At 39.2% G+C, this 27,957-nt stretch overlaps 1 protein-coding gene and 1 pseudogene across 1 annotated transcript in view; one reads left to right on the top strand and one right to left on the bottom strand.

Annotated features, from left to right (window-relative positions):
- The window catches only part of ITGA8 (integrin subunit alpha 8), a 176,908-nt gene that overhangs the window by 129,233 nt on the left and 19,718 nt on the right, over positions 1-27,957 (bottom strand). The window contains exons 3-8 of the mRNA XM_024578009.3: positions 24,743-24,843; positions 21,593-21,716; positions 12,274-12,335; positions 11,280-11,325; positions 8,694-8,819; positions 4,170-4,214 (exon numbers count right to left, since the gene is read on the bottom strand). Coding sequence (XP_024433777.1) covers positions 4,170-4,214; positions 8,694-8,819; positions 11,280-11,325; positions 12,274-12,335; positions 21,593-21,716; positions 24,743-24,843 — 504 coding nt within the window. The remainder of the gene's footprint in view (positions 1-4,169; positions 4,215-8,693; positions 8,820-11,279; positions 11,326-12,273; positions 12,336-21,592; positions 21,717-24,742; positions 24,844-27,957) is intronic.
- LOC112320543 (AP-1 complex subunit beta-1 pseudogene) lies at positions 5,346-8,190 on the top strand (annotated as a pseudogene).

Genomic DNA, 27,957 nt, shown 5'->3' with positions numbered 1-27,957 from the left:
ACTCATTTGGGGCTAGATGTTGGACTTTTCAGTAGTAAATTAACTCATTTAATCAACACATATTTACAGGCACACATACAGAATACACAGTGAAACATAAAATTCCCTCCTCTCGTGGAGCTAATACTCCAGTTGGAAGAGTTGGTCACTTTAAAAAATAGAGTTAGTGAAATGGTATGTTAGAAGCAGGTAAGTATAGTGGAGGAAACTAAGCAGTCCAATGGTATGATAGTGCTGGAGTTGGAATGTATTGTAGTGATGTATTAGGGTAGTCAGGGGACGACTTGGAGAGAAGGTGACACGTGAGCAAAGACTGAAGAAAGTGGGGAAGTGAATATTATAGAGCTCTGGGAGAAGTGTGTTCTAGTCAGAGGGAGCAAGGTCACAGGCATCTGGCATATTCAAAGGAACAAGAAGGCCGTGGTGGCTGCAGTGAAGGGAGTGAGGGGTAAAGGAGTCGGAGATGAGTTCAAAGCCATTAGTGGCTTCATGATTAGAGTTTTTGGGTCACTGTAAAGATTTGGATTTTAGCCTGAATGAGTTGGAACTCCACTGTGAGCAAAGAAGTTACATAATCTGATTTCTGTTTCTAAATGGCCACTTCGGCTGCTGGGTTCAGGGAAGACTACAGGAGGCAAGGACGAACACAGGGAGGCCAGCTGGGAAACTACTGCAGTAATGTCAGTGGGGCTTGGGTATTATGAAGAATATTCTTGAAGAATAATGTTCTTGAAGAATAAAATGGGGTTCAGAAAAACTAAGCTATCTGGATACATTGCTAGGAAAGCTATCAGAACTGTAGCATACTGCTTGGTTTTCAATAATCTTTACTTGGTAGGAAGTAGATTCCCCCAGCATCTAAAAACAGATCACTGGCAGATAAAATGGAGTTCACTGATTCCAGGATCAGGCTTGTCAACCAGGAAAGATTGGGGGGATTATGCCATTTGGGACATATGGCAACCACTACTTCTCATACTCAACAGACACTTAGCATTTTGTTTTTAAAAAATCAACCATCATCCATCATCACACTCAGTAGTAACTTTGGAGTCTGTGACCTCATATGGCCACAACATTAAGAAGTTATCAAATGAAATGTTGATTAAAGTGTTCATAACTGTTTAAAAATTATCAAGACAATAAATTGATTGGAATCTGAGCCAAGTTAGGAGAACTGTCATTCAACTACCTAAATATTCAGTGAGGGGAGGGAAAATAGGAGACTTTTCTTAGAACCATTTCAGTAACTCATGGCAACACCTTCAGATGTCTCTTAATATCAACACCATGCACAGGAAAAATTGAGATCCCTGGCCTCTAAATACATGACGTGGATGTCAACCCCACTAATGAGAAGCCAAAGGGAGGCTAGCATTTATTGAATGTCTTCTACCCACTAGACCATGTGGCATGTTCCTTATAATAATTCTCTAATTTAACCTCTCAAAGGTAGTCATTCATATGCATTTTTGGCAGGCTGGGAAACTGAGCATGAGAAAGGTTCGGTCACCAAACATAGTTGGTGAGTAGCAGAACTCAAGAACTGGCAGCAATGTTCTGTCCATCCCATCAAATGACTCTCCCAGGATTCAGTGGGACCAGGTCACTTTCTCGGGCATTAGCTCCCCTCGTTTCACTCTAAAATGAGAATGGAGGGTCTTAACCTTTTTTGAGTCATGAACACATTTGAACATTAGATGAAAGTTATAGATTTTCTCATCAGAAAAATTCACATACATATAAAACTTTGCATATAATTTCTGGGCATTCAAATTCCATGAGGTCCATCCATGTACCACCTAGAGTTCAAGGGCCCAGTATCAAAAATCTCTCATCTATAGGACATCAAGTTGCTCACTATTTTGCATAAAATGCTCACTCCTTCTTGACTAATTAAGTAAATAATGAACAGCCTTGGACTTTGAATGGTCTGATGAATGGATTATGACCTCCGATAATGCCTCTACTTCAGATACCTGTAATTCACTTAAAACTTGGATCCATTCACTAGATACTTCTGAGACCCCATGGGAACCCACCATGGTTTTCTATCGTCTTTTCCCATGGTAAGCTGTCACATGTCATCATTAATTTCCTTGGGTCCAAACTGAATGCTCTCCTGGCGAACTTTCTAACAGGGCCTTAATGCCACGTCTAAAAATCACTTGGCACATTTTGAAGTTTCCTTTGCAAAATCACTAAGTGACTGTGAGATCTGACTTCACAAAGTGATAGTTATTCAGTTCTATCTCTGATGGCTCCTAACCCAGGGATTCTTTCTTATTACAGCTAACATTTAAATAGTATTTTTATGTATCGGGCATTGCGCTATTCTGTGAATCTTATAGGATTAACTCGTTAATCCTCTCAAGAGTCTTATGATGTAGATGATACTATCATCACCGTCATCCCTATTTTAGGAATAAAGAAATGGAGGCGCTGAGATGTTAGGTAACTAGGACGTAGAGTTACTAAGTGGCAAAGTCAGAGTTTAAACCTGCGTGGTCTAGCTCCAAAGTCCATGCTTTTTAACCACCACGATAGACTGCCTTTTACTGTCTTGTAGAAAAAATGATGGAAAGAGAGGACCTTTAGTAATTAGCTTGTATTCAAAAGAAAATGTTCTTCTAAAGAAAAAAGTAAGATACCTGTATTTAACCTCTACCTAATAGCAAAAACATTCTTCATGAACTTCCGCTCTGTACGTCTTGTCAGGAGGAAACTACTGAAAGAGCTGTGATGATTCCTGAAGAGGGCCATATTTAATTCACTCTTAATGTTTTGTGAATTATAAGGCACATTAGTGGAAAGCGGTTGATGTTCACAGGAAACAAGATGGAAAATGGCCAGTATGGATTGCTGATGGAGTTATTCAATAAATCCTACTAGTAAGTAAACACCGCCATTTACTGTCGTATATACGACAGGTCCTGCTGTGGACTGAATGTTTCCACCTTCTGAACCTCATACGGTGAAAACTACGATGGATTCTCCGGAAGGCAACCAGGTCATGAGGGCAGAGTCTTCCCAAACAGGATTAGTTCTGAACTTTACCCTAACTTGCTACAATTTTTAATCAGGTATTTTGTGTTTGTTGTTTCATGTCTGTTAACACCCTCGGCTACAAACTCTGGGATTAAGTTCACCTCTGTGTGCTTAACACTTAACACATAGCCTGGCATGTAGTAGGTGCTCAGAAACATGTGATGAGTGAATAAATGGTAAAAGCCTTAGTGGAAGGAAAAATTAGATGATATAGGAGGGTTTTTTTAAGATTTTATTTTATTTATTTCTAGAGAGATGGGAAGGGAGAGTGAAAGAGAGGGTGAAAAATATCAATGAGAGAGACGAACATCGATAGGTTGCCTCTCACGCACCCCTTCCAGGGAGTGAACCCACGACCCAGGCCTGTGCCCAGACTGAGAATTGAACCAGTGACCTTTCACTTTGTGGGATGACATCCAACCCACTGAGCCACACCAGCCACAGCCTGATAAAGGGGTTTAAAGAAGAAAGCTAAGGAAGGATTTCTAGAGGAGATGACATTTTAAAGTGGCCTCAAAACAAAAAGCAGCATTTAGCCACTGGAAGATGAGGGTAGATACAGAGTCAGAGGACTGAAACCTAGAAGACAGAAGGCGGGGGCCATATGAGGACAGAGATTGGTTTATTCTGCTACTGTGTGTTTGGCCGTGTCCAAAGAGAAAGAGGAAGTGATGCGGAGGTGTGGGTTGCTGTTGGGCGGGGGGCTTGGTTTGAATATGTCAATATGAGATCCCAGAAATTAAAATGAGGGATCTTGGTTCCTCACATTTGATATGTCACTAACAGCATAACTTTTGTATAAATCATTTAATTATCTGTATTTTTATTATTCAGAACATGGGACTATGGGACTAATTTTTTTATTGCTTAATTAGAGTGCATAAAGATTGGTATTCATTCATATGATATTCTTTGAGACTTAAAAATCTGTGCTAACGTGTTTTTGGTTTTGGTTTTGGTTGGGTTTTTTCCTTGCTTTTCTACAAAATATATACATTCTGGGATTCCATTTACATACATTTAGTGTAGCAAAGAAAATTACATTTGGAAAAGGTCTTTTAAGGTGATTTTTATCTTTCCCCGTGTTTTATAAATGACTTACATTCAACAATGTCCCTCACCTTGCTGAGTGTCTCCTGTAAATTCCCCAGCAGCAACCGAATATCCTGTTTTAAAGAAAAAAATGACATGTTGAATGCTTTACAAATATGTTAGCTATATAGCTAGAAAAATGAAAGAACTACCATAGTACTGCTTTGTACAGAACTCTCTACAAGTAGTATAACATAAAAGCTTAAGGTTTTTTGTTATAGACAAAATATAGCTAAGCACGCCAGCTTAGCTTTTGTCTAACTCCTGGAAGCGTATTTCTGAGTGTGGCGACACTTAGTCTGGGGTCACTTTTTAAAGGAGGAATGCTTCACAACCCCCCTTCAAGTGCAAATGGCGACCACTGCATTTTAAAGTCACTGATTCGTCAAGATCAGACATGATACTCTGAACCCCTTGTGCTCAGATTTTGCTATTTCTGATCACCAACAAGGTCTAATTCCTAATTCATTTAATGATGGCTTTCCACAAATTTCACTTAGCTCTAAAATGTGATGAGATTACAAAACATAACTTTTTCCTTTTAAATGCATCCATCTGTCAAAATGCCAATCAGGATACCACAGGTGGGAAACAACAGTGGTAAAATGACATTGTGTGGCTTGAACATAATGAACTGTCAAACATTCTAGCAACTGGAAAGTCTCTTGCTGTTGCTCTAGAAGTTGGAAAGGCCACCATCATTTTGCCCAGAGTGTAGTACTGGGCAGCCCCTCTTAGTACCCACCACCAGTGGCAAAATATTTTATATGCAAGAGGTTGCTACAGAGCCTATAGAATAGCTTCAAGTCACCCTGACTGGTGTGGCTCAGTTGGTTGGAGCTTGTTGCATAGACCAAAGGGTTGTGGGTTCAATTCCCAGTCAGGGCAAACACCCAAGTTGCAGGTTTGATTCCCAGTAGGGGTACATATGAGAAGGCAACCAATCGAAGCTTCTCTCTTTCTGTCACTCTTCCTCTCTTTCTAAAGGCAATGAAAAAAATGTCCTCAGGTGACAGCTATTAAAAAAAAATAGCTGTCAAGTCTATAGGGTATATATCATGGCTAAGTCAAAAGAAAAGAGAGATAAGAGCCCATTGAAGCTAGTAAGAAAAGAAAACTTGATCACAACACCACTCGGGCCGTGCTCTCTGGCTGCTGCCTCCACCCCCGCCCTCGCCTCCGGTACACATTACAGAGCCAACGCCATGACCGACTCACAGTACTTCACAACCAATAAGAAGGAGAAATCTTTGAATTAAAGGCTGAACTCAACAATGAAAAGAAAGGAAAGAGAAAGGAGGCTGTGAAGAAAGTGATTGCTGCTGTGACCATGGGAAAGGATGTTAGCTCCCTCTTTCCCACTGCAGTGAACTGTACGCAGACTGACGGACAACCTGGAACTGAAGAAGCTGCGTCTCTCTGCCTGAGGAGCTGCGCCAAGAGTCACCAGACATGGCCATCATGGCTGCCGACAGCTGTGTGAAGGACTGGGAGGACCCCCATCTCTGACCCGGGCCTTGGCAGTCAGAGCCATGGGGTGCATCCGGGTAGACACGATTGCAGAGTACCTGTGTGAGCCCCTCCGCAAGTGCTTGAAGGATGAAGATCCCCATGTTCCAAAAACAGCAGCGGTCTGTGTGGCAAAACTCCACGATATTAATGCCCAAATGGTGGAAGATCAGGGATTTCTGGATTCTCTGTGGGATCTCATAGCAGATTCAAATCCAGTGGTGGTGGCTAGTGCTGTAGCAGTGTTGTCTGAAATCAGCGAATCTCACCCAAACAGCCACTTACTCAGTCTGATCCCACAGAACATTAATAAGCTGCTGACCGCCTTGAATGCATGCACTGAATGGGGCCAGATTTTCATCCCAGACTACCTGTCCAATTATAACCCTAAAGATGATGGGGAGGCTCAGAGCACCCATGAGCGGGTGCCTCCCTGGCTATTTCATTCCAACCCAGCAGTGGTGCTTTCAGCAGTAAAAGTGCCAATGAAGTTTCTGGAGTTGCTACCCAAGGACTCCGACCACTACAACATGCTGCGGAAGCAGTTGACCCCCACTCGTCACTTTGCCGTCTGGGGAGCCAGAGGTCCAGTAAGTCGCCCTGAGGAACATCAACCTAATTGTTCAGAAAAGGCCTGAAATCTAAAAGCAGGAAATCAAAGTCTTCTTTGTGACATATAATGATCTCATCTATATTACACTAGAGAAGGTGGACATCACAATCCCTTCAGCATCCCAAGACAATGTTGCTCAGGTTCTGGCCGAACTGAAGGAATGTGCCACAGAGGCGGGTGTTGACTGTGTCCGCAAAGCTGTGCGGGCCATTGCACAGTGTGGCATCAAAGTGGAGCAGTCTGCAGAGTGTTGTGTACGCACATTGCTTGATCTCATCCAGACCAAAGTAAATTATGTGGTCCAAGAGGCCATCGTCATCAGGGACACCTTCCGCAAGCACCACAACAAGCATGGAAGTATCATTGCTACTCTGTGTGAGAACTTAGACTCGCTAGGTGAGCCAGATGCTCCAGCAGCTGTGATTTGGATGGTGGGAGAATATGCTGAATGAACTGACAGTGCAGATGAGTACGAGAGGGCTTCCTGGAGGGTTTTCAGGCTGAAAGCACCCAGCTGCAGCTCACTCTGCTTACTGCCACAGTGAAACTGTTCCTCAAGAAACCATCAGAAACACAGGAGCTGGTACAGCAGGTCTTGAGTTTGGCAACACAGGATTCTGATAATCCTGACCTTCGAGGTAAGGGTTATATTTATTGGTGGCTTCTCTCAATGGATGCTGTCATAGCCAAAGAAGCAGTCTTGTCTGGGAAGCTGCTGATCTCTGTGGGGACAGAATTTACTGAGCCAACTGCTGAATGAGCTAATCTGCCCCATTGATCCATTGGCCTGTGTATACCACAGCCACCCAATGCTCCTGTGGAAGGAAGTCATGGAATCCATCGCAAACACTTGCCAATACATCATGGGAGCACTGATGCTGGTGACAGCCCTGTTGGCACCACCACCACCACCAACCTGGAGCAGCCTCAGGTTATTCCCTCTCAAGGTGACCTTTTGGGAGACTTTTAAACCTTGACCTCAGTCCCCCAGTCAGTGTGCCACAGGTATCCTCCATGCAGGTGGGAGCAGTGGATCTCTTGGGAGGAGGACTAGCTCAGCAGTGACCTTGGCGGGGGCATTGGAAGAAGTCCAGCAGTGGGACAATCCTTCACTCCATCATCAGTGCCTGCAACCTTTGCTCCTTCACCTATTCCCACTGTGGTCAGCAGTCGTCTGAATGATCTGTGTGAACTCTCCACAGGGAGAGGCATGGCGCGTGGTAGAGATGTGGCTCCTGAGGCTGTCTGGCTGCCTGCAGCAAAGGCTGAAGGCTTGGAGATTTCCGGAAACTTACTCATCGTCAGGGGCACATCTATATGGAAATGATCTCCACCAACAAAGCTCTGCAACCCATGGCAGACTCTGCGATCCAGTTTAACAAGAGTAGCTTAGGTGCCATCCCCAGCATTGGTTCCCTCTGGCCATCCACATACCACTGATGCCAAACCAGAGCACTGATGTCTCCCTGCCCCTCAACACCTTGGGCCTGGTCATGAAGATGGAACCTCTGAATAATCTGCAGGTGGCTGTGAAAAATGGTATTGCTGTCTTCTACTTCAGTTGCCTCATCCCATTCAATGTGCTTTTTGTAGAAGATGGAAAAATGGAGTGCCAGGTCTTCCTCGCAACATGGAAGGATATTCCCAATGAAAATGAACTTCAGTTTCAGATTAAGGAATGTCATTGAAATGCTGACACTGTCTCCAGCAAGTTGTAAAACAATGTTTTTATACTATTACCAAGTGAAATGTGGAAGGAAGTGCAGGACATGCTGTACCAATCTCTGAAGCTCACCAATGGCATTTGGATCTTAGCTGAGCTACGTATCCAGCTAGGAAACGCTGATTATACACTGTTGCTGAAGTGTAGAGCTCCTGAAGTCTCTCGGTACCTCTATCAAGTCTACAACAGCATTTTGAAAAACTAATAGCCTGGTCTAGTGCCCTCTGGCCACCCTATGATCGGTGCAAGCCAAGAACTCTTTTAACTGGAAGAAATTGTATTGTCATGTAGAATCTGAACCCAAATACACCAAGGCCACCTACCAAGGTAGTGACTAGTGTAACCTGTGCTAAAGTAGGGCAGAGCCTGTTGGATAGTTTTAGCTTCCTGTGAACGTTTGCTAACCACTGCTTCAATCACTTCCCACCTCTTGCCACCTGCTGCTGCTCTCTGTCCTTATTTGTTGCCTTCTCCGTGCCGTGCCAGTGGCTGGCATTTTTTAGTATAGTTTGATATTTTATAATTGAGAGTTCATTTCAAAAGCAGAAAAAGACAAAAATATTAAAGGATAAGTGTCACTGAAGCATAAAAAAAAGAAAACTTGTATAAGAGGCAAAATAGTGTCAGATAACTGAGGAGTAAAACATATCCACACATTAAACATGTTTGTCTTTTGAGGGAACAAGTGTCTTGAGCAATGGACCTCACCCAAGTAACTGTCATCGTAGGAAGCTGGAGCCACTTCCGTCTGTTTTTCTCGAGTCAGTCTCCTTAGAATATCCTTGAATGAGTAATTTGCAATGATGTCTGCAATACTGGCGGTGATCACCTGACCTGCGTTCAAACAAATGGATAAATTAACTGAATAATGTCGGAACATCTGGACAACACATACTCCTTTAAAAATGATCATGGAATTGCTTGCATTTTCAATGATGGAGTTTCTTGCCGGCCGTGACAGCGGCAAGCTGAAGCTGGTTTCAGCTGGAAGAGCTTTCCACTCTGACATAAGAGCCAAAGATGAACTATGTATTTTATGTCTTTCCTCACCATATATAGTCCCTCTACCTTCACATGACAAAAACAGCTAAGAGTGAAGACACCCGTAGGCAAAATTTATGATTACATTCTAACTAGGAGAAACATTCTCTAGCTTTGGGACCATCCAGCCCAATTACTCATGGGAAGGCTGAGGCCCAAAAAGCTTACGCACTTTCTCTAAGATCATTGGTGGTTTTGCCCTTAGGGTATTTGGCATTAAAATGAAGATCTCCTTTGACATTCTAATTGGACTTTTTGTGTTCTCACAAAATACAGATATTTTAAATCTAAATCATTTGATTAACAGATTGTGAAACATAGCTACATTAAAGGAAAAATACAAAATCTTTGAGCCATTTACTTTTCATGCCGAAGTGTACAGATAAAGCATAATATTATGAGAGTGAGAAGCAGCTGAGCCCAGTGAGATCCAGAATTTTAACAAAAAAAAAAAGGAATCGATGGCCAGCAACATCAATACGATCAAAATATCAGAACATCAGAACATCGGCTCATCTCTCCCACATCAAGTCACCGCCACAGGTCTGGAAGTGTGCTTACGTTGCCTGGGGTGAACTGAAACCCAAAGCTGGCCAGCAGCTTCCCACCACAGTTTTTAGCCTTCCCATATCTATTATGGACATCTAAGGAAAAATGTGATCTTATGCTCTTTGGGAGAAAAATGGAGGCACGTTTTCAAGAGACTAACATTTAATATTAATTTTAAAGCCAAATTATTCTTTGGGAATTCACACGTAATTTCACATTCTTGTCTGAAGTCCAAAAAGAATAAAACTGTCAGACTAGGCCATAAATATATGCAAGTGACTGTGTCTGAAATGACTGTTCTTATATTAAGACAAGGGTATTTGCACATGAATTGCTGAACGATGTCTGTGCAATTTGCCAGTCTTCTCTAGGTTAAAGCTAAATAGCCCCTTCCCTCCTCTCGCATACACACTGCCTTTGCTATTTCCTCTAGCTGCTTCTATAAACATGATAACCTCAAGACTGAATAAAATTTTAAATTATCTGCCTCAGACAAATGCTTCTATATCCCCTTAATACAGCTAATTTTCAGCAAATCATCTGTATTGGGTATTTTTCAATTTAAGAAAAGAATTACATGAAATTAATCAAAATAGAAGACAATCCTTTTAAATACACATAATTTTAATTTTATATCCATCGACTGCCTAAACTGTGTTGTTTTTAGTTTGCAAAATAATTTTTAAAGATGGAAATGTTAATTATTTGATGTTTATAGCTGTATATGTATGAATTAAGCTTAACAGTAACTTCATATACAATTTTATCATAAATTCATCTGTCCTGTATCTTTCCCATTGGATTTTAAACATGATTAGGTCTTTTGCAATAAAAATGCAACCTCACTCAATTATGCATCTCTCTCCGATTCAACTCTACCTTCATCCTAAACGTTACAGCCAACAATCAGTCCATATTCTCTGTCATCTTTCACTGGGCAGTCTGCCCTCACCTTCAGTTATCGCCAATATGCAAGTGATGTAAGTTGGGGGTTTTTTTTCAGCCACCTGGGGTTAGCTAGCTGAGCTGGCATGGATCAAATGTCTTCATAGCCATTTTGGACCAGACCAAATATCCTGCAAGGTCATTTTCATACAGTCTCTCCTCTCTTCACCTAGTTACTTCCTACTCAGAATTCGGATCTCAGTTCAGGGTTGTCTGTTTCCAGGTAGGGTGACCTGTGTAACTAACACCTTTACAAGAATCAGAGCAAGTCATCCCCTTTGAATTCAGGTTTTCCTCCAAGCAGAGCACAGGTTGTGTTCCAGCTCCCACTCAGCCGGTGTGCATAGGGCACACCTGCATACGGCCACCCTGGAGGAGCCTCCTGGACTCTCGTGGCCCCATCTTGACATACCTTTCCTTCATAGTGAGTATCATGCCTGGTGTTTCTTAGTACTTACATGAGTATTCGTTTAATGCTTGGGTCTTTCCCTAGACAGTAACCTCTGCAAGGGCAGGAACAATGTCTGATTTTACTCGCTATTGTGTCCCAGCATCTAGCACAAAGCCTGGCAGAGCCTCAGTGAATAAATGAATTAGGTTGCGACAGTATAACCGAGTACAAACTGAAAAACACCACTCACTTGAGAAACTATGAATAGATATGAAAGTAACATAATAAAAGACAGTGTTTGATGTTACTCTGCTTCAACTGCTCGTTAGTAACACAAATGTGCACGTCCTCTCTGTAACCGAACATACCTTGCCAATAAAAACTTCCAGGTCCTCCAACTATAAGGTCTCCATTCTACAAAAAGAAATGGCAACAACAGTTGGAAAAGAAAAACAGATTTTTTAAAGGGTGATAAATCATTGTTAATAAGCATTGCTCTAACAATTTGTTGTACATTAAAAAGTAATTTTTAAAACAGGCCTTTATATCTGAGTCATTTTCTTTCCTTTTCTGCTTTTGATTACTTAATGTATTATATGCTTTTAATTTGACTTAGTTAGGTGAGTTGAATTCTCTCCCCTGAGAATATGTGATTTCAGCTTTTTGGTTCCACTGTAGGTAGGCAAAACAGCTATGTATTTAATGCTGTGTACGTTAGCAGACATGGTCTTTTGAGCTTTGGCAATAAAATAAAAATTCAGTTTCTATTTACCTCAAGGCCATAGCAATGCCTATTATTTCCATTCATTTGCAAACCCACCTTTCCCAGGAGAGAGAGCAAAAACTCCAAACCAGTGAACACAAGTTTTGTCTCTGACCTACAAACTACCTTCTATACTCTGCATCCTTAAAGATGCTGATGAAATTTATACTATTTTTAAAACCATAGAATCTTGGCCTCCTATATTCTTACTAGAGATCTCTGTTTTTAATTTGTGAAAAGATATGTGAATTTTAGTACATGTTAAATCTAATCGGTCAGTTAGAGCGACGAGATAAGACAATTTACATATTCTTGTGAGCTTTTCAGAAGCATAATAATGCCGAGGTGTGGGAAGAAAGACTGTTGTTTTTAATCATACATATTTTTTACTATTTTAATAGATCATCACATGCATAGATTACTTTAACAGAAATAAAGTGTAAACAAAAAAAAATTAAAGAAGTTGCCAAAAGAGGCTAGATACATACCTAAAAGTTCTTTTGTTGGTGGTAGTTAATGGGGGTAGAAGCAGAAGGTAAAAAAAAAATAAGTCAAACAGATAAGGTAAACATTAGAAGCTACAAGACAAAGGAATTCACCTTATAAAAGTCCAGGCTAAATCCCGCTTGGCAGTAGCCCTGGCCTTCAGGATCAGCATTACCTAGAATGATCAAAATATAACCAACTCAGAATATTCTGCTGTTTTCTCTACAGACTTCTAAATTTAAAATGATCAGTATGTGGTTTATATTTATTACTAAATCCATTCCGAGTAATTTATCAAACATATTTCAACCTGGTTTCCTGTTCCAGACATCACTGTCATTTTATAACAGTATGCAACATTATATATAATAAGAAGGAATAACATCTCTTGGAGTTACTATACTAGGTTTTACAACTCATGTTTTTTTAAAAAATAAAATCTCCATTTCTCAAAATATCCCCAATGGCACCAATGTGTTTCCTCGTGGAGCCAGACTGCCATTCCTCCGGGCAGCGTCAGGCTGAGAAAGGGCGAGCTCAATGTGTCCACCTGGGCGGACGCTTTCCGCTGGGGGCACCGACAGGACTTCAACTTTGATAACCTCTAATAGGAAATAAACTTTAACATATTCCGTTGCCATTAGGAAGGTCAGTTTGGAGACTGTGTCCCTGGTTATGATGACTTTCACAGGGACACCACCATGCTGGTGTTCACAGAGAGAAAACTCCCTGGCAACGGCTCCTTCTGTACTCTGTCCAATATGATGCGCTAACAGAATGTCCAACGGAACCTTACAGTGCACTTTTTTTTAACTATGGGCTGGCCAACATGTGGAGTTTCTGCATATTGTTATAAAAAGTCTCTCAGACATTCAGATAGGGAACTTACTGCTTGTCACTTGTACTTTATAACCATTTCCTACACCTTTTAAAATGCTGAAATTAAAACTAACATGTAGGTCAGTAGGGGTGAGCTCAATCGTGATATGGTGAGATAGAAACATGTAAATAATTACTTCTCTCTTAAAGGGTATTCCTGAGTGGGAACTAAAGCAAGAGGACAGGAAAGGAAATGCACGCCATCACAGGAAAAACTCACAGGCTGGGCGTGTGCCTCTTCCAAAAGCTCTTTAAATGGACCTGGTCTTTCCAGTTTTTCCTAGAATGTTTTGTTTGTTTTTCCCTTTTTTTGTTATTATTAGCTAATTTTAACATTGTGATCATCCATTCCTTCCAGATGCTCCCTTTATATTTTAAAATACTTTTCTACCTCATATACTGTGGGTTATTTTTGGATGATAAGATCTGTTTTTAATTCAATGTCAATTAATGCTTTGTGTATTTTTAAGCTAAGTTTTTTTCGGCTTTATTAAGGTGCACATAACATACAAAAATTGCACACTTTCATGTTTACAGTTTGGTGATTTTGGACATATGCATATACCCATGATACCATCACCACAATCAAGGAAATAAACACATCCATCACCAGCGAAAGACTTCTTGTGTTCCTTGCTTTCTTTTTAATCCTCACTCAAGGATATGTTTATTGATATTGAAAGAGGGAGAGAGAGACAGAGAAACATTGATAGGTTGCCTCCCACACACGCCCTTACCGGGGATTAAAACCTCAGCCTAGGTGCGTGCCCTGACCAGGGATAAAACCCACACAGGTTTGGTGTGTGAGACGATGCCCCAACCAGCTGAGCCACCCGGCCGGGGCTCCCTTGCTTTTTGTTGGTTATGTTTTCATGTGTGTTAAAAACAGTTAACATGAGATTTACCCACTTAACCAATTTTTACATTTTCTTTAAGTAATTTTTTATTTTTCAATTATAGTTGACATACACTATTTATTAGTTTCAAGTGTGTACCCCAGTGATTAGACATATTATTATATTTCACTAAGTGATCATCTCAATAAATCTCATACTCATCTGACACCACACATAGTTATTAGAATATTATTGACTATATTCCCTATGCTGTACTTTACATCCCCAAGACTATCCTGTAACAACCAATCTGTACTTCTTAATCCCTTCACTTTTTTCACCCATGTTCCCAGCCCCCCTTCCCATCTGGCAACCATCAGAATGTTCTCTATCTCTGAGTCCGTTTATGTTCTGCTTGTTCCTTTATTTTGTTTTTTAGATGTAATTTTTGATAGATATGTATTTATTGCCATTTTATTGTTAATATCTTTGATCATTTTCTTTTCCTTCTTAAAGAAGACCCTTTGACATTTATATAATACTGGTTTGGTGGTGATGAACTCTTTTAGCTTTATCTTATCCGGGAAGCTCTTTCTATGTCCTTCAATTCTAAATGATAGTTTTTCTGGGTAGAGTAATCTTGGTTGTAGGTTCTTGCTTTTCATCACTTTGAATATTTCTAGTCAATCCTACTGGGCTGCAAAGTTTCTGTTGAGAAATTGGCTGACAGTCTTATGGGAGCTCTCTTAGAGGTCACTAACTCCTTTTGTCTTACTGTTTTTAAAATTCTGTCTTTGTCTTTTACCTTTGGCATTTTAATTATGATGTGTCTTTTTTTTTGGACTTAAAAATTTTTTTAAAAATTTTTATTGTTATTCAATTACAGTTGTATGCCTTTTCTCCCCATCCCTCCACCCCACCCCAGTTTTATGAGGTGTCTTGATGTGGGCCTCTTTGCATCCATCTTGTTTTGGACTCTGTGTTCTTCCTGGACTTGTATGTCTATTTCCTTCAGCAAGTGAGGGAAGTTTTCTTTCATTATTTTTTCAAGTAGGCTTTCAATTTTTTGCTCTCTCTCTTCTCCTTCTGGCACCGCCATGATGTGAATGTTGGTATGTTTGAAGTTGTCCCAGAGGCTCCTGACGCTCTCCTCATTTTTTAAATTCTTTTTCTTTTTGCTGGCCTGATTGGGTGTTTTTTGCTTCCTTATATTTCAAATGGCTGATTTGATTCTCAACATCATCTACTCTACTGTTGACTCCCTGCAAATTATTCTTCATTTCAGTTAGTGTAACCTTCATTTCTGAGAGTTTCCTTTTTTGGTTTCCATGTCCTTTTATAAGTTGAAGTTCTCACTAAGTTCTTTTACTCTCCCCTAAGTTCACGGAGCATCCTTATAACCAGGGTTTGGAACTCTACCTCTAGTAGATCACTTGTCTCCATTTTGTTTAGTTCTTTTTCTGCAGTTTTGTTCTGTTCATTCATTTGGGCCATGTTTCTTTGTCTCCTCATTTTGGCAGTCTCCCTGTGTTTCTTTCTATGTATTACGTAGAGCTGTGACATCTCCCAGGATTGGTACAGTGACCTAATGTAGTAGGTGTCCTATAGAGCCCAGTGGCACAGACCCCTGATTCACCTGAGCTGGGCACTCCAGGTGCACCTCATCCCCCACCCCCATGCTTCAAAACAGGAAACTGAAAAAAATTAAGAGAAGAGAGTAATTTTTCATAAAACTCATTAGAAAATAACCAACTTCAAATGTTTGTTTTAGGTGGTAATCACAATAGAAGGTAGGTTCCTTCATTCACAAAGTAATTTTCTCTCTTAGAATAATAGTTTATGAGAGCTGAAGGAATCTCTCTTCCTGGAACTTCAGAGCATCTGTGAACTTTATAGTTATGTCCCAGAGTGAACTCAGGAATCCAGGGAATCATGCTGACCATTCACTGCTCTGTGTTGGCTTCCAAAGTAGAATAAAGGGTGTGTGTAAGCCATCCCCACCGGATTTATGAATGACTATAAGAGCTATCAGTGTGCCATTAATATGAATGAGCCCGTTAGTGCCCACATTGCTCACAATATCAGTGGAGGGGGGTTCTGATACGGAATGAACATGAGAGCATTCTTTAAATTCTCTTTTGAAAATAATATTGCTGATGTTCCTATTCTGTGAGATGGACCATATGCTCATGAACAAGCTGGCTTTGTGTTAATGAACTGTGAACTCCTTAGGAGGACAGGAAGTCTGCTCCCTGGGTGGATTAGAGGAAGAAGAAATATTCATGGTGAAACAGAGACCATGAACATGTGAAAACTATGGATATGTACTCGAGTTGAAAGAATTCTTGGAAATTTATTTAGCTATTCTGTGACTCAAGATAAACTCCATTTTTAACTTTGTCCAGCTATTCTTTTGTTTAAGAAAATAAACAGTACGTAAGTTGGCATCATAATGTGTTCACATAACTCAAGATGCAAGCCTACTATAATCTGTATATTTAGATAACAGTTTGAACTCACTAAAACTTTTACCTCACAAGTCTAGATGCCATGTGCTATATTTTAATCTGAGCTCTCCCATCATATAGGCAGTCAAAAAAAAATGGCAGAATGAAAAGCAGTGACCAGATTTATAAGTGATTATCCTAGACATTAGTTGGAAAAATATATCATCAAAGCAAGAGGCCTCTGAAGGATGGGCTCACCATTTCAGCCATAATAGTTTACTGTTATGGGGATGTATCTTTAGCAAAGTGTGAAAACTCGGATATGGATAGGTGTAAAAACAGATGAAACAATTTCAGTATTGAACCTCAGCTCTTACCATGAATTTTCTGGGTAAATCAGGGATTTGATTTATCTGTCTACCTGATTTTTCTTTTTAGCATAATAACAACCACCTCTTCCTGGACACAGGAACACAGCACCTTCAGTGGAACAGGACACACTGTTCTGTTGGACTCCTCTTCTTGCTGTAGTCCACGCCTGGAAAGCTCCCCAGTTCCCACCCCATCGGTCATTTGCTAGCAGAAGCCCTTTCCCATCATCCTGCCAACAGCTCCTCTCTCCACCCAGAACATGTCACTCCCTTCTCTCTTGACTCCTTCTATTTTTCTTTGTAGCACCGTTCAGCATCCGACAATGTACCAGGAACTTATTTACTCTTGAAATGTTTTTATTGAGATGTAATTGACATATAACATTGTATTAGTCCAAGGTATACAACATAATTTGATATATGTATATATTGTGAAATGATTACCACACTCAGTTTAGTTAATATCCAAAATATAAGTTTTTATTTTTTCTTATGATGAGAGCTTCTAAAATCTACTCTCTTAGCAACTTTCAAACATACAATATAGTAGTGTTAACTGTGGTCACCATGCTGTGTCCACACCCCTAGGATTTATCTTAGAATGGGAAGTTTGTGCCTTTTCACCACATTTACCTGTGTATGTCCCTCCACCACCAGCACCACTGGCAACTACCAATCTGTTGTCCGTATTTATGAGTTTGGGTTTTGGGGGGTTTTTGGGGGTTTATTTTTGTAGATTCTGCATTTAAATGAGACCATTCAGTATTTGTCTTTATCTGTCTGACTTCACTTATCAGAATAGCTTCAAGGTCCATCCACCTTGTCACAAATGGCAGGATTTCCTTCTTTCTTATGATGGAATAATATTCCCTTGCGTATATTACCACATCTTCTTTATCCATTCATCTACCAGTGAACACTTAGGTTGTTCCATGTCTTGGATAAGGTACATAATGCTGCAGTGAACATGGGGTTGCAGATGTCTTTTCAAGACAGTGATTTCATTTCCTTCAGACAAATACTCAGAAATGAATTTGTGGAATCTGAACTTATTTACATGTTTATGGTTGGTTCCCCCACTAAAATTTAAATTTCTTAAAGATACAGGTTTGTTTTCTCTTGTTCTGTGCTTTATTCCCTAAACATAAAATAATTAGAGCTCAGTGGATTCAGTAAACATGTGTTGAATGATTACATAGTTGACTTTCATTATCTACAAGAAACCCCTCTTTTAAAACCATTTAAAGTAAAATACTAATTTTACTGACACTCTTTCAGTGACACCTGTCACGATATAAGGAAGCGGCTAATTTATTTTAGTATTTTAAAACAGGAAGTCATAATCTTCTTTGTGCCAAAATCCTCACCAAAACCCATCAAAGCTAGTTGTTCCATTCCCAATCATTTAGATCTCTAAATGTCATCAGTCTCTTTATTAACCCTCTATTATCACTGATCCAATCTTTATCTTTATTGATTTATTTCTTATATCTGCTCATTATCTTGTCTACAGTAAACTCAAATTTTAAAAATAGCTACTGAAATACAGAAAGTTTACTTATAGTTTTGGGAATATAATTTTGGATTGAGTTTTAAAAATCAATACCCTGAATCGTTCACTAGAATGATCTTTCTAAAGCCATTTCCTTCAATGTGGTCTTGTGAATTTCAAGGAAAAGAATAAAAATTCATTGGTTGCTTCCTAATAAATTCAACGACCTATATGATACATAAAAAAGTGGAAGAATGCGCAAGTGCACTCTGAGTGTATCAATCCATCACTAATAATGTCCCAAGATCCTTAGGTATGCCACCAAGATGAAGTGATTAAACAGCAGTGCCCCAAAGATGGTACAAGGACACAAGCCCACTTTAAAGGATGCTTCCCTGGAAGATTCCTTAAACTGCCAAATAAGACAAAGACTCTAAATGTAGAGAGTCTTTTTGAAAAACAGGGATTAGGATGTGGGACTTTGGGTCAGGTTGGAGGTGTAGGTAAACACAGCTCGCCTCCTCTTACAACCATAGCAAAAATAACAACTCGACTATGAAACAAATATCACCCAGAATCGTCAGAAAATCAAGCTGTGTGGAAGTCCAACAACCACAGATTTAAAGAAGTCACATTCATCCAGATAGGTAGGAGGGGTGGACACATGGAGAGGCACAGAGATATGGGGATGCGGAAGGGGCAGTCCCACACTGACATGTGGAGGATAAAAATGGGTAAAAATCAAGAGGAATACCTTGGGAGCAAGGGATCCCAGCTCCCATCACACCACCTAGCCCAGGGTTCCAGCACCAGGAAGAAAAGTCCTGTAACGTTAGGCTGTAAAACCAGTGGGGGCTGGGCAGTAGAAGAAACTGTGGGATTCTCAGGAGTCTCCTCTTAAAGGGCCCTCAACAGACTTTGAATTTAAGCAGAATCACTCCCTCTGGGCTTCAGCACTAGGGCAACAGCTGGAAGGGTACGAGCGAAATACGGGGAGAAATTGAAGTGTCTGGCATCAGGACCAGTGCCAGGAGACAGCCTCCTCCCAGACAAAATTCCAGAGGTCAGGCAGAGCTATGAACCCTCCCTCACACACAGCCACAGAGTGGTGACATGGGTTGTCCCACCCTGGCAATTACCTAAGGCTCCGCCCCATCCAACTTACCAGTGTGCTTTTCTACAATAGACCATGCTACTAAGACAGGGAGTCAAAGCAGCTCTACCTAATACACAGTAACAAACACAAGGAGGCTGCCAAAATGAAGAGACAAAGAAATACGGCCCAAATGAAAGAACAGATCAAAACTCCAGAAAAAAAAAACTAAAAGTGGAGATAAGCAATCTATCAGATGCAGAGTTCAAAACACTGGTTATAAGGATGCTCAAGGAACTCATTGGGTACTTCAACAGCATAGAAAAGACCCAGGCAGAAATGAAGGGTACACTAAGTGAAATAAAGAACAATTTACAGGGAAACAACAGGGCAGTGGATGAAGCTGAAAATCAAGTCAGTGACTTGGAACATAAGGAAGAAAAAGACATCCAGTAAGTAAAGCAAGAAGAAAAAAGAATAAAAATAAATGAGGAGAGTGTAAGGAGCCTCTGGGACAACTTCAAACATACCAATATTCAAATCATAGGGATGCTGGAAGGAGAAGAGAAAGAGCAAGACATTGAAAACTTATTTGAAAAAATAATGAAAGAACACTTCCCCAGTTTGGTGAAGAAAATAGACATACAAGACCAGGAAGCACTGAGAGTCCCAAACAAGACGGATACAGATAACCACACCAAGACACATCATAATGAAAATGTCAAAGGTTAAAGATTAAGACAGAATCTTAAAAGCAGATAATTACCTACAAACGAGTTGCTAAAAGATTGCTAGCTGATTTCCCAAAAGAACTTTGCAGGCTAGAAGGGACTGGCAAGAAGTATTCAAAATTATGAAAACTTAGGAACTACAATTTAGATTACTCGATCTGGCAAAGCTCTCATTTAGAATGGAAGGACAGATAAAGTGCTTCCCAGACAAGGTAAAGCTAAAAGAGTTCATCATCACCAAACCATTATTACATGAAATGTTAAGGGGACTTATTTAAGAAAAAGATCAAATCTATAAACATAAAATAGGAATAAATTCACAACTATCAACAACTGAATCTAAAAAACAAACTAAGCAAACAAGCAGAACAGAAACAGAATCACAGATATGGAGATCACATGGAGGGTTATCAGTCAGGAAGGGGAAGAAGGAGAATGGAAGAAAAGGAGCAGGGATTAAGAAGTACAAATTAGTGGGTACCTAATGGACAGGGGGATTTAAGAACAGTTTAGGAAATGGAAAAGCCAAAGAACTTATATGCATGACCCATGGACATGAACTAAGGGGGGATGCTGGAGGTAATAGGGCGCACTGGGAGGAGGGGGGCAAACGCGGAAAATTGGGACAAGGGTAATAGCATAATCAATAAAATATATTTTTAAAAAAGAAAAACAGGTATTAAATACCTAAAGGAGTAAATCAAATCATGCAGATAACCCAAGCACACAGCTGCCAAAGAAAGCAACAGCCCTTGACAGCGCAGGCTGGCCACACTGCTCACATGCAATGTTAACCTAAAACACAAGGCCTTTCAACGTGAGAGGCAACAAGTATTTACTTAGATAAAAAACAGCAGCTATTTGGGAATTACTGATTCCAGCAAAACCCCAAATAGTGTTCTGATCAGAAGACAAAGGCAAGGGATAGTCCTGAGAAAAGGAAGGTGAACAATCACATAAGCAGAAGGAAGACGTTTCTATCAGTGCAGATAAGCTAACACAGGGATGCTAATTCTGAGCAGTCTTTAATTTTCACTCCAGTAGCCATCAGTCAGGTAGTCAGAACATTTGTTTCCTGTTATCCTTGCAACCAGTTCTTTGGGACACAATGTGACTTTAGGCCCAGTCCAAAGGGTATTTTGCCCTGTTATAACATCATAAGGTTTGAGGCATAAGATGCATAAGGGCAGTTCCTCTGGGATGGCCGAGCCTTTAAAGTGGCTCCTCTTAATTATTATTATTTACACAAACACCATTCTTGTGATTCACAGGTAAACTGGGCAGTCAGCATTCCTTAGATCGCCACGTAAATTTTGAATACCAACTGAGAGTTTAAGGCCTAAAATAAGAAACTAATCAATTCTACAGGAAAATATCTAAACCCACAAATTTTCTGAAACAAGGAAGAGGATCAGCAGAATTCCACGTCCTGGCCCTCGTGTCACAGCAAGGCATCCTGTGAGGCTGCCAGCGACCTTTACCCACCTCATTTTCCTTATCGATGGCGTTTTGACATTACCCGCACTGTCTACAACCAAAAAGCTCTGCAGCTAAATTTGCTTCAAGGAATAAAAACAACTTACTGTTCCGACAAGGGGAGTACTCAGCATATGCACTGAAATTCTGAATTGCCACATAGCAAGTGCCAACTGGGTCCTTTTCTGGCGTGGATTTCAGAGTTCTCCAGTGATACAAGGGAGCGCAGGCCTGTGAAACATCAAAGACAATAAATATTTTTTGACGTAGGTTCCTTGTACTATGATTTGATTTGACTTGTTAATTAATATACCTAAATTTGTGACAAACTATGTTAATTATTAGGTGAATTAATTGGTCTCCAGCATGCTAAGGAGTACCCCGGTAGTCACAGTTTATTAAACTTCCAGACCCAATTTGTTAACATTAATGCACCATAGAATTGAAACAAATTAAACATATACAAAGGAATGCATTTTTCTCCCAGAGGATTTTAAATTAAATAAAAGTAACCTGGCAAAAGTTATTTTTCGTCAAAGCAAAAAACTCGTACTTTTTTAAAAAATTGGATCTACATAAAAGCAAATAGTCATTTAAACAGTAAATTAATCAGTGTGATGCCTTAAAATGAGAGCTAGTTCCATTCTTTGTCTAATTGTTGCTTAAAAAAAAAAAACTACTCTCAAATCAGCCCCAGCCTGCAAAACAAAGGGTCACGAGTTCGAAACCCAGCCTGGACACATGCCTGGGTTGTGGGCCGTGTCCCCAGTATGGGGCATGTAAGAGGCAACAACATATTAGTGTTTCTCTCCCTCTCTTTCTCCCACCCTTCCCCTCTGTCTAAAAATAAACAAATGAATATCTTTTTTTAAAAAAACTACTCTCAAATCAAAGGATGCAGACAAGTTTATATACCTCCATATTGTGGATTCTCCCAGTTTGTCATTAAAGGTGTACCTTATGTGACTTTTTAAACATGACTTTCTTTTGGATACACTAAGCTCTTATCACAGTGTTCTTGGCTTTATTTTTCAATCACTGGTTTTTATTCATGGCAAGCCAGGAATTAATTTAAACAACAGTAAGCTAAACATGACTCATGTGAAATATTCTGGTTGCTTCTTCAGAAGCTTAGATTCTAACAAGAGCACAGTGTTTGAAAGGATATTAAATGTGAAGGGGGATATATTATATCCTCTTTAAGTAAATTAAGTGACATTAATTTTGCTAGGGTTGAGAGAGGCCATGATAATAAGTGTGTAGGAAACACAGGCACCTTTCTGACTTCTGTTGTGCTAGTTCGAATCCTGATCACTCAAGCACTCATTTCTAAGGACCCAGAATCACAGATTGCTAGCATCTGGAACCACTAGCTTATCTCCTAATTTGGTGACATCACAGTGAAAACAAAGCCAGAAAAGTGAAGGCTGATGCTGAGTTTAAATTCCTTTCACAATTCCAAATGTGTCCTTGGCATTCAGTCAGGTATAACTTCTTTAAGTAAAGATAACTCACATTGTCAAAGAAGTAGGGTGCTTCTTCAAGGTCAGTTTTTTGGATTTCTTGCTCCATGTATTGTGAGGTCTTGGACAATACCTAAAAACTCTTTGTCATCTAAGGTCCCTTATCTTGGGGCCCTCTTAGTGAGCCGACAAGTTATGTGGTAAATTCATTTCACATAATGTGCGAATGGTGAAAAGTAGGAGGGCTTTGAGCAGGGCAAGCATTCACCTGTGTGGTTCTGTATTAGCAGCTGGCCTCCCCTTCCCTGTCACCACAGGACATTTAAATACTGTGAAAATTCTTTCCAGTGCTTGCCTGCTGTCAGTTCTAAAATGTTATCCTTTAAATATCTGCTCAGTTTCACACTGATGTGAAATAGCCTGATGTGATGTATTTGGGCTTCAACCCAAACTTAATATTGTTTGTACACACCTGACACCTGGATCTTCAAAGTGATACTTCTGTTTGCAGAAATTAGAAATTCCAATAGTTGACACATAGAGTAGAATTTAATTCTTGGGTCTGCTAAGTTTCAGTGCTCAACAAAAATAATTAACTTGAATACACTCCATATTATCCTATTTCCTCTGCATTTTCCTTGAAAATGTAAGCATGCCCCATAATTAACCATTTTATGATGAACATGATATATGATTTTATTTTCAATGTTTCTGAAGGCTTCCCCAAATATCAAATAAGTGCACAACAAGTATGTTACAGATAAGTTTTTAAGGCTTTAAAAAATCAGTATAGAACTCCCCCAAATTTTAGCCCCAAATAGTTCATTAGATGAAATTAGCTCTCAATAGTAATTTACATGTCATGTACTACTAAAGGTTAAAAAAAATTTACCAATTCTGGAATGTGAAAACTATATCAATGCAAATATAATTCTACAGAAAGCACATTGGTAATGCTGGGTTTGTAACTAGAGAGAGCCCTCTCTATTTTATATATTTATTACCTACTTCACATCAAAGTCTTTTGGGGGTGGGAATAAGCACACACCAAATAAAGCCAAGCATTTTCTTGAGATACTTTTTAAATGACAATTCAATCAGCTTTAAAGAAACCCTAAAAGCCAGAGTTATTGCTTTATTGTTGTAAGGAAATTAAAGCCAATGGTTTAAAAAATTCCCCCAACAAATGAATTTTTAGATTAGCTTAATACAATTTATTTCTCAATAGTTTAGACATGTATCATTGCTCAGAAATAACAACAGGATAGAATCATAAAGTCATAGCATTTTAAATCTGAAAGATATCAGTTGGGGAGTGAGCATTTTTTACTTTGAAAAGTATGGGTGTACTCAGAGAAGTATGTAACTAGTAGTTATATTGTTAAATAAAGCTTTCCCTTAGTCCTAAAAAGGATCAATGACACCACAATATATTAACCTTGAATGAATCATAACAGTAGTAGTCCTATTCTTGTGGTGATTTTCAATCAGCCCCTTAATGCACCTCTCTAATGTGGAGTTTTTATTTTCCTATCCCCCTTAATTGTTTTTGAAATATTTGAATATATCTCATTGATCTTCTAGAAAACAAGCTTTATTTCCTATGGCTATAAATGCTAAAAAATAGATTCTTTAATTTTCAAGTACTCAATTTCTGTTTCAAAATGCTGATAAGCTTATCTTAGAAAGTCTGACATTTCTCACATGGAAGGATTTTTGTAAGTGTGAGTTTTAAGGCAGTGCAGTGTACATTTTATTCGAGAGCAGCCCCGCAAGCCCGCGAGCCATACTCACCACCACCTTCCCTCTGTGAGCTTTCACTGTTGCTCCAAACCACTGATTCGATTTAAACTCGATGGGTTCCTTGGTTCCATTAACTCTGATCTTTCTGTTGTCTGACAAGGAGTATACATCAATTGTTAATAACTTATAAAACATGGCAGCCAATTAACTACGTAATAATAAATTCATCCATTAAAATACTTGAAAAACAACTTTTATAGGCAGAGGTGTTTCTCCTTGACTAAATCTAAGCTCAACTTTTCACTTAGAGCAACACCAATCAAATGCAAAGATATATTTGAACGTTACATTTTACCACTTCACTTGAAAGAAGCAATTTTTTACAGGTGACATTTTCACACTACTGTGAATCTGATGTGGACTCTGATAGCCTTACATTTATACTTTTGTCATTGATTTGTATCAGATCAAAGACCAAACATTTATAACTGCTCTTAAAGAATTTCAATTCTTTTCCAATAGTGAATGAAACACATGGGAATCTGCCTAATCGGGGACGCACAAGCTTTCTCAGCGTGGGTTAGCAGGAGTCAGCATGCAGGACCCCCAAAGCCTTGGTGTTTAACTAAAGGACATGTGTCCATGCAGCCACAGAAAATAACACCTCAACACAGTTTTATAGGCACTGTGCAGATGTCGGCATGAAGGGGGCTGTCTGGGTTGCAGTTCAATCCAATTATAACACACTTCAACTCTTAATAAAAAGCAGATATCTTTTTCTTTCTACTCCTGATTCCCAGTTAACATACTTCCCACGGGGCTCTAACTGCACGGTTCTAACTGGAGCTTCATAGGGAACAGCTAATGAGTTTTGAAAGACAGCTGTACTAGGGTATCTTATTGGTTTCCTGGGGTATGCATTTTACTTTTCTTCGTAGACTCTATAATACATGCATTATAAAATGAACTTTTAACTCCTATCAAATGAGGCCAAAACATATACATAATTAACCTTGAGTTTACATATGATTACAGACTTTAAAAAAAAAGAATAAATTATATAAACTAAATCTTAACCTAAATTTTACATTTTGACATGTTACTAGAAAATCATAAGTTTCCTTCTTTAAAATGGTATGCCTTTGATGTTTCTGGGCTTAAAAAAAAGAGTTCTGGAAATCCTTACCCAAAATGCACACAATTGGCAAAGAATTAGAGGATCTTACAGATTACAGCATAAAATTAAAAATACAAGCATTTCGATTTGCATCTCGGAACCCTAAGGGATTGTAGAACTGGGAGTCGAAGGACCTTGTCGCTGTTAACCGGGTGATTTTGGGCAATTCATTTAATCTTCTGGAGTTCTGACTTCTATAAAATGAGGCTAAGCACACCTTTCCCCTTTCCTTTTTCTCAAGGGACCACAGACTCATAAAGACCACATGAGACAAAGGAACATGAACGTGCTATACAAGCTGGCGAGCCATATAATTAGAAACCTATAAACTCAACCCAAGTCCACCAATTGGAAAAGACCTCACAGACATACAGGCATAACGTAATTTGTGGTGTTCGGCAATGAAATTAGTGACACCTCCGATTATAGTCAATGTGGCTTTGATTAAACCCAGGGAGAAAGTGCTCCAGTGGTTTTGAGATTTTGAAACTACTAAAAGGCAATAAAAAGAAGACAGTACCTCAAAAATTCAAATACACTTAGAGTAGATCCCATAAGGATTTAAGTAAAGCAGGCTTCTCGGGGGAAGAAAATGGATTATAGGGAAAGACAGAAGCCAGTTCCAAATTTGGCCTCGTTTTTCTAGAGAAAATGATATGACTCTCCCATAGTGATTCCTGAGGCATCTTTCCTGCTATTAAACTGTATAATTTGACTAAAAGTATAAATTGTGAGTTATTTTTCAGCACCAAATTTCTTCTGGACCATTGGACCTAAACTGGTATTGAAAGGAAGGAGATATCAAATAGCCTGTAATTTCATGGAACGATCCTGAGCCTCGCCTTAAAACTGTAATTGACAACACTTGTTGCCTACCAGTTTGGCAAAAAATAATAATATTCACTCTGGTTTCAAAGTAACTTGATGCAGAATTTAGGAAGGGCCATTTGGCAACATATATCAAAAATTTAAATGTAGACCTTTTTTATTTGACCAAGGAATCCAACTTCTAGGATTTTGTTCAGTGGAAATAATTACACAAATGCATTAAGATGCAATATGAAGCTATTTGCTGTATTATTCATGATAACAAAAACTGCAAGAACTTAAATGTTCATAAATAGGAGATTCAGAAAGAAATTTCTATCACCTATAGACTACTATCCAACTGTTAGAACATATACAGTAATTTGTATTCACTGATACAGAATATGTCTGCAAAACATATTTTTATTTTTACCTTTTCCAAGGCTTTAAAAAAGTATGGAAAAGTACAAGGACTTAATATAACTAACACTTGTATTCCCACCAGGCAGAGCTGATGATTTAAAAATTTTTTCGTATTTAGAAACATTACCAGAATCCCTTGACAGATCTCCACAGTTTCAGTTCCCGCTCCTCCTCCATTTGCAGCCACCGTCCTGAGTTAGGTGGATGTACTTCTGGCCATTCAGAAAACATGTCCGTGAACAACACAGTACATGGGTCTGCAAGTTTCTCTGCCAAGGACTGGTGAAAAATATCTTAGGCTTTGAAATCTCTTTGGTTTTTGCCAACTCTGTTCATTTACGCCCTTGTAACAAAAGCAGCACATAGATAATATGTAGAAGAATGGGCTTGGCTGTGTTTCAATAAAACTTTATTTACAAACACAGAAATTAGAGTTTCATGTAATTTTCATGTGTCATTAAATATTATTCATTAAAAATGTTTCCAACCATTTAAAAATGTAAAAGCTACTCTTAGCCATACAAAAACAGGTTTTAGTTGTAGTTTGCAAACAATTGATTATTACTGAGTATTTTTTGCAGGTTCTTTTTAACCAAAAAAAATGGTACTACATTATCTATAGGTAGCCATCTGTACCTGTGCTTGACATTTAATTTTATGTTTGTTGAAAAATATCCATGTTCTGATAGAGAGATAGATAGATCTAGCTCATTCTTTTTAACCCCTGTGTAGAACTGTAACTCATTAAATAGCCATCTACTTTCTATTTATCCATTTTATTTACATATGAACATTTAGGTTTTCTCAGTTTTTCCACGAAAACAAACACGTGCCCTGAGCATCCTTATATCCATCTCCA

The sequence above is a fragment of the Desmodus rotundus genome, chromosome 4, assembly GCF_022682495.2.
Source record: "Desmodus rotundus isolate HL8 chromosome 4, HLdesRot8A.1, whole genome shotgun sequence".
In the NCBI taxonomy this organism is placed as follows: domain Eukaryota; kingdom Metazoa; phylum Chordata; class Mammalia; order Chiroptera; family Phyllostomidae; genus Desmodus; species Desmodus rotundus.
The sequence above is the reverse complement of the archived record's forward strand: the minus strand, read 5'-3'. Positions and strand labels throughout refer to the sequence as shown.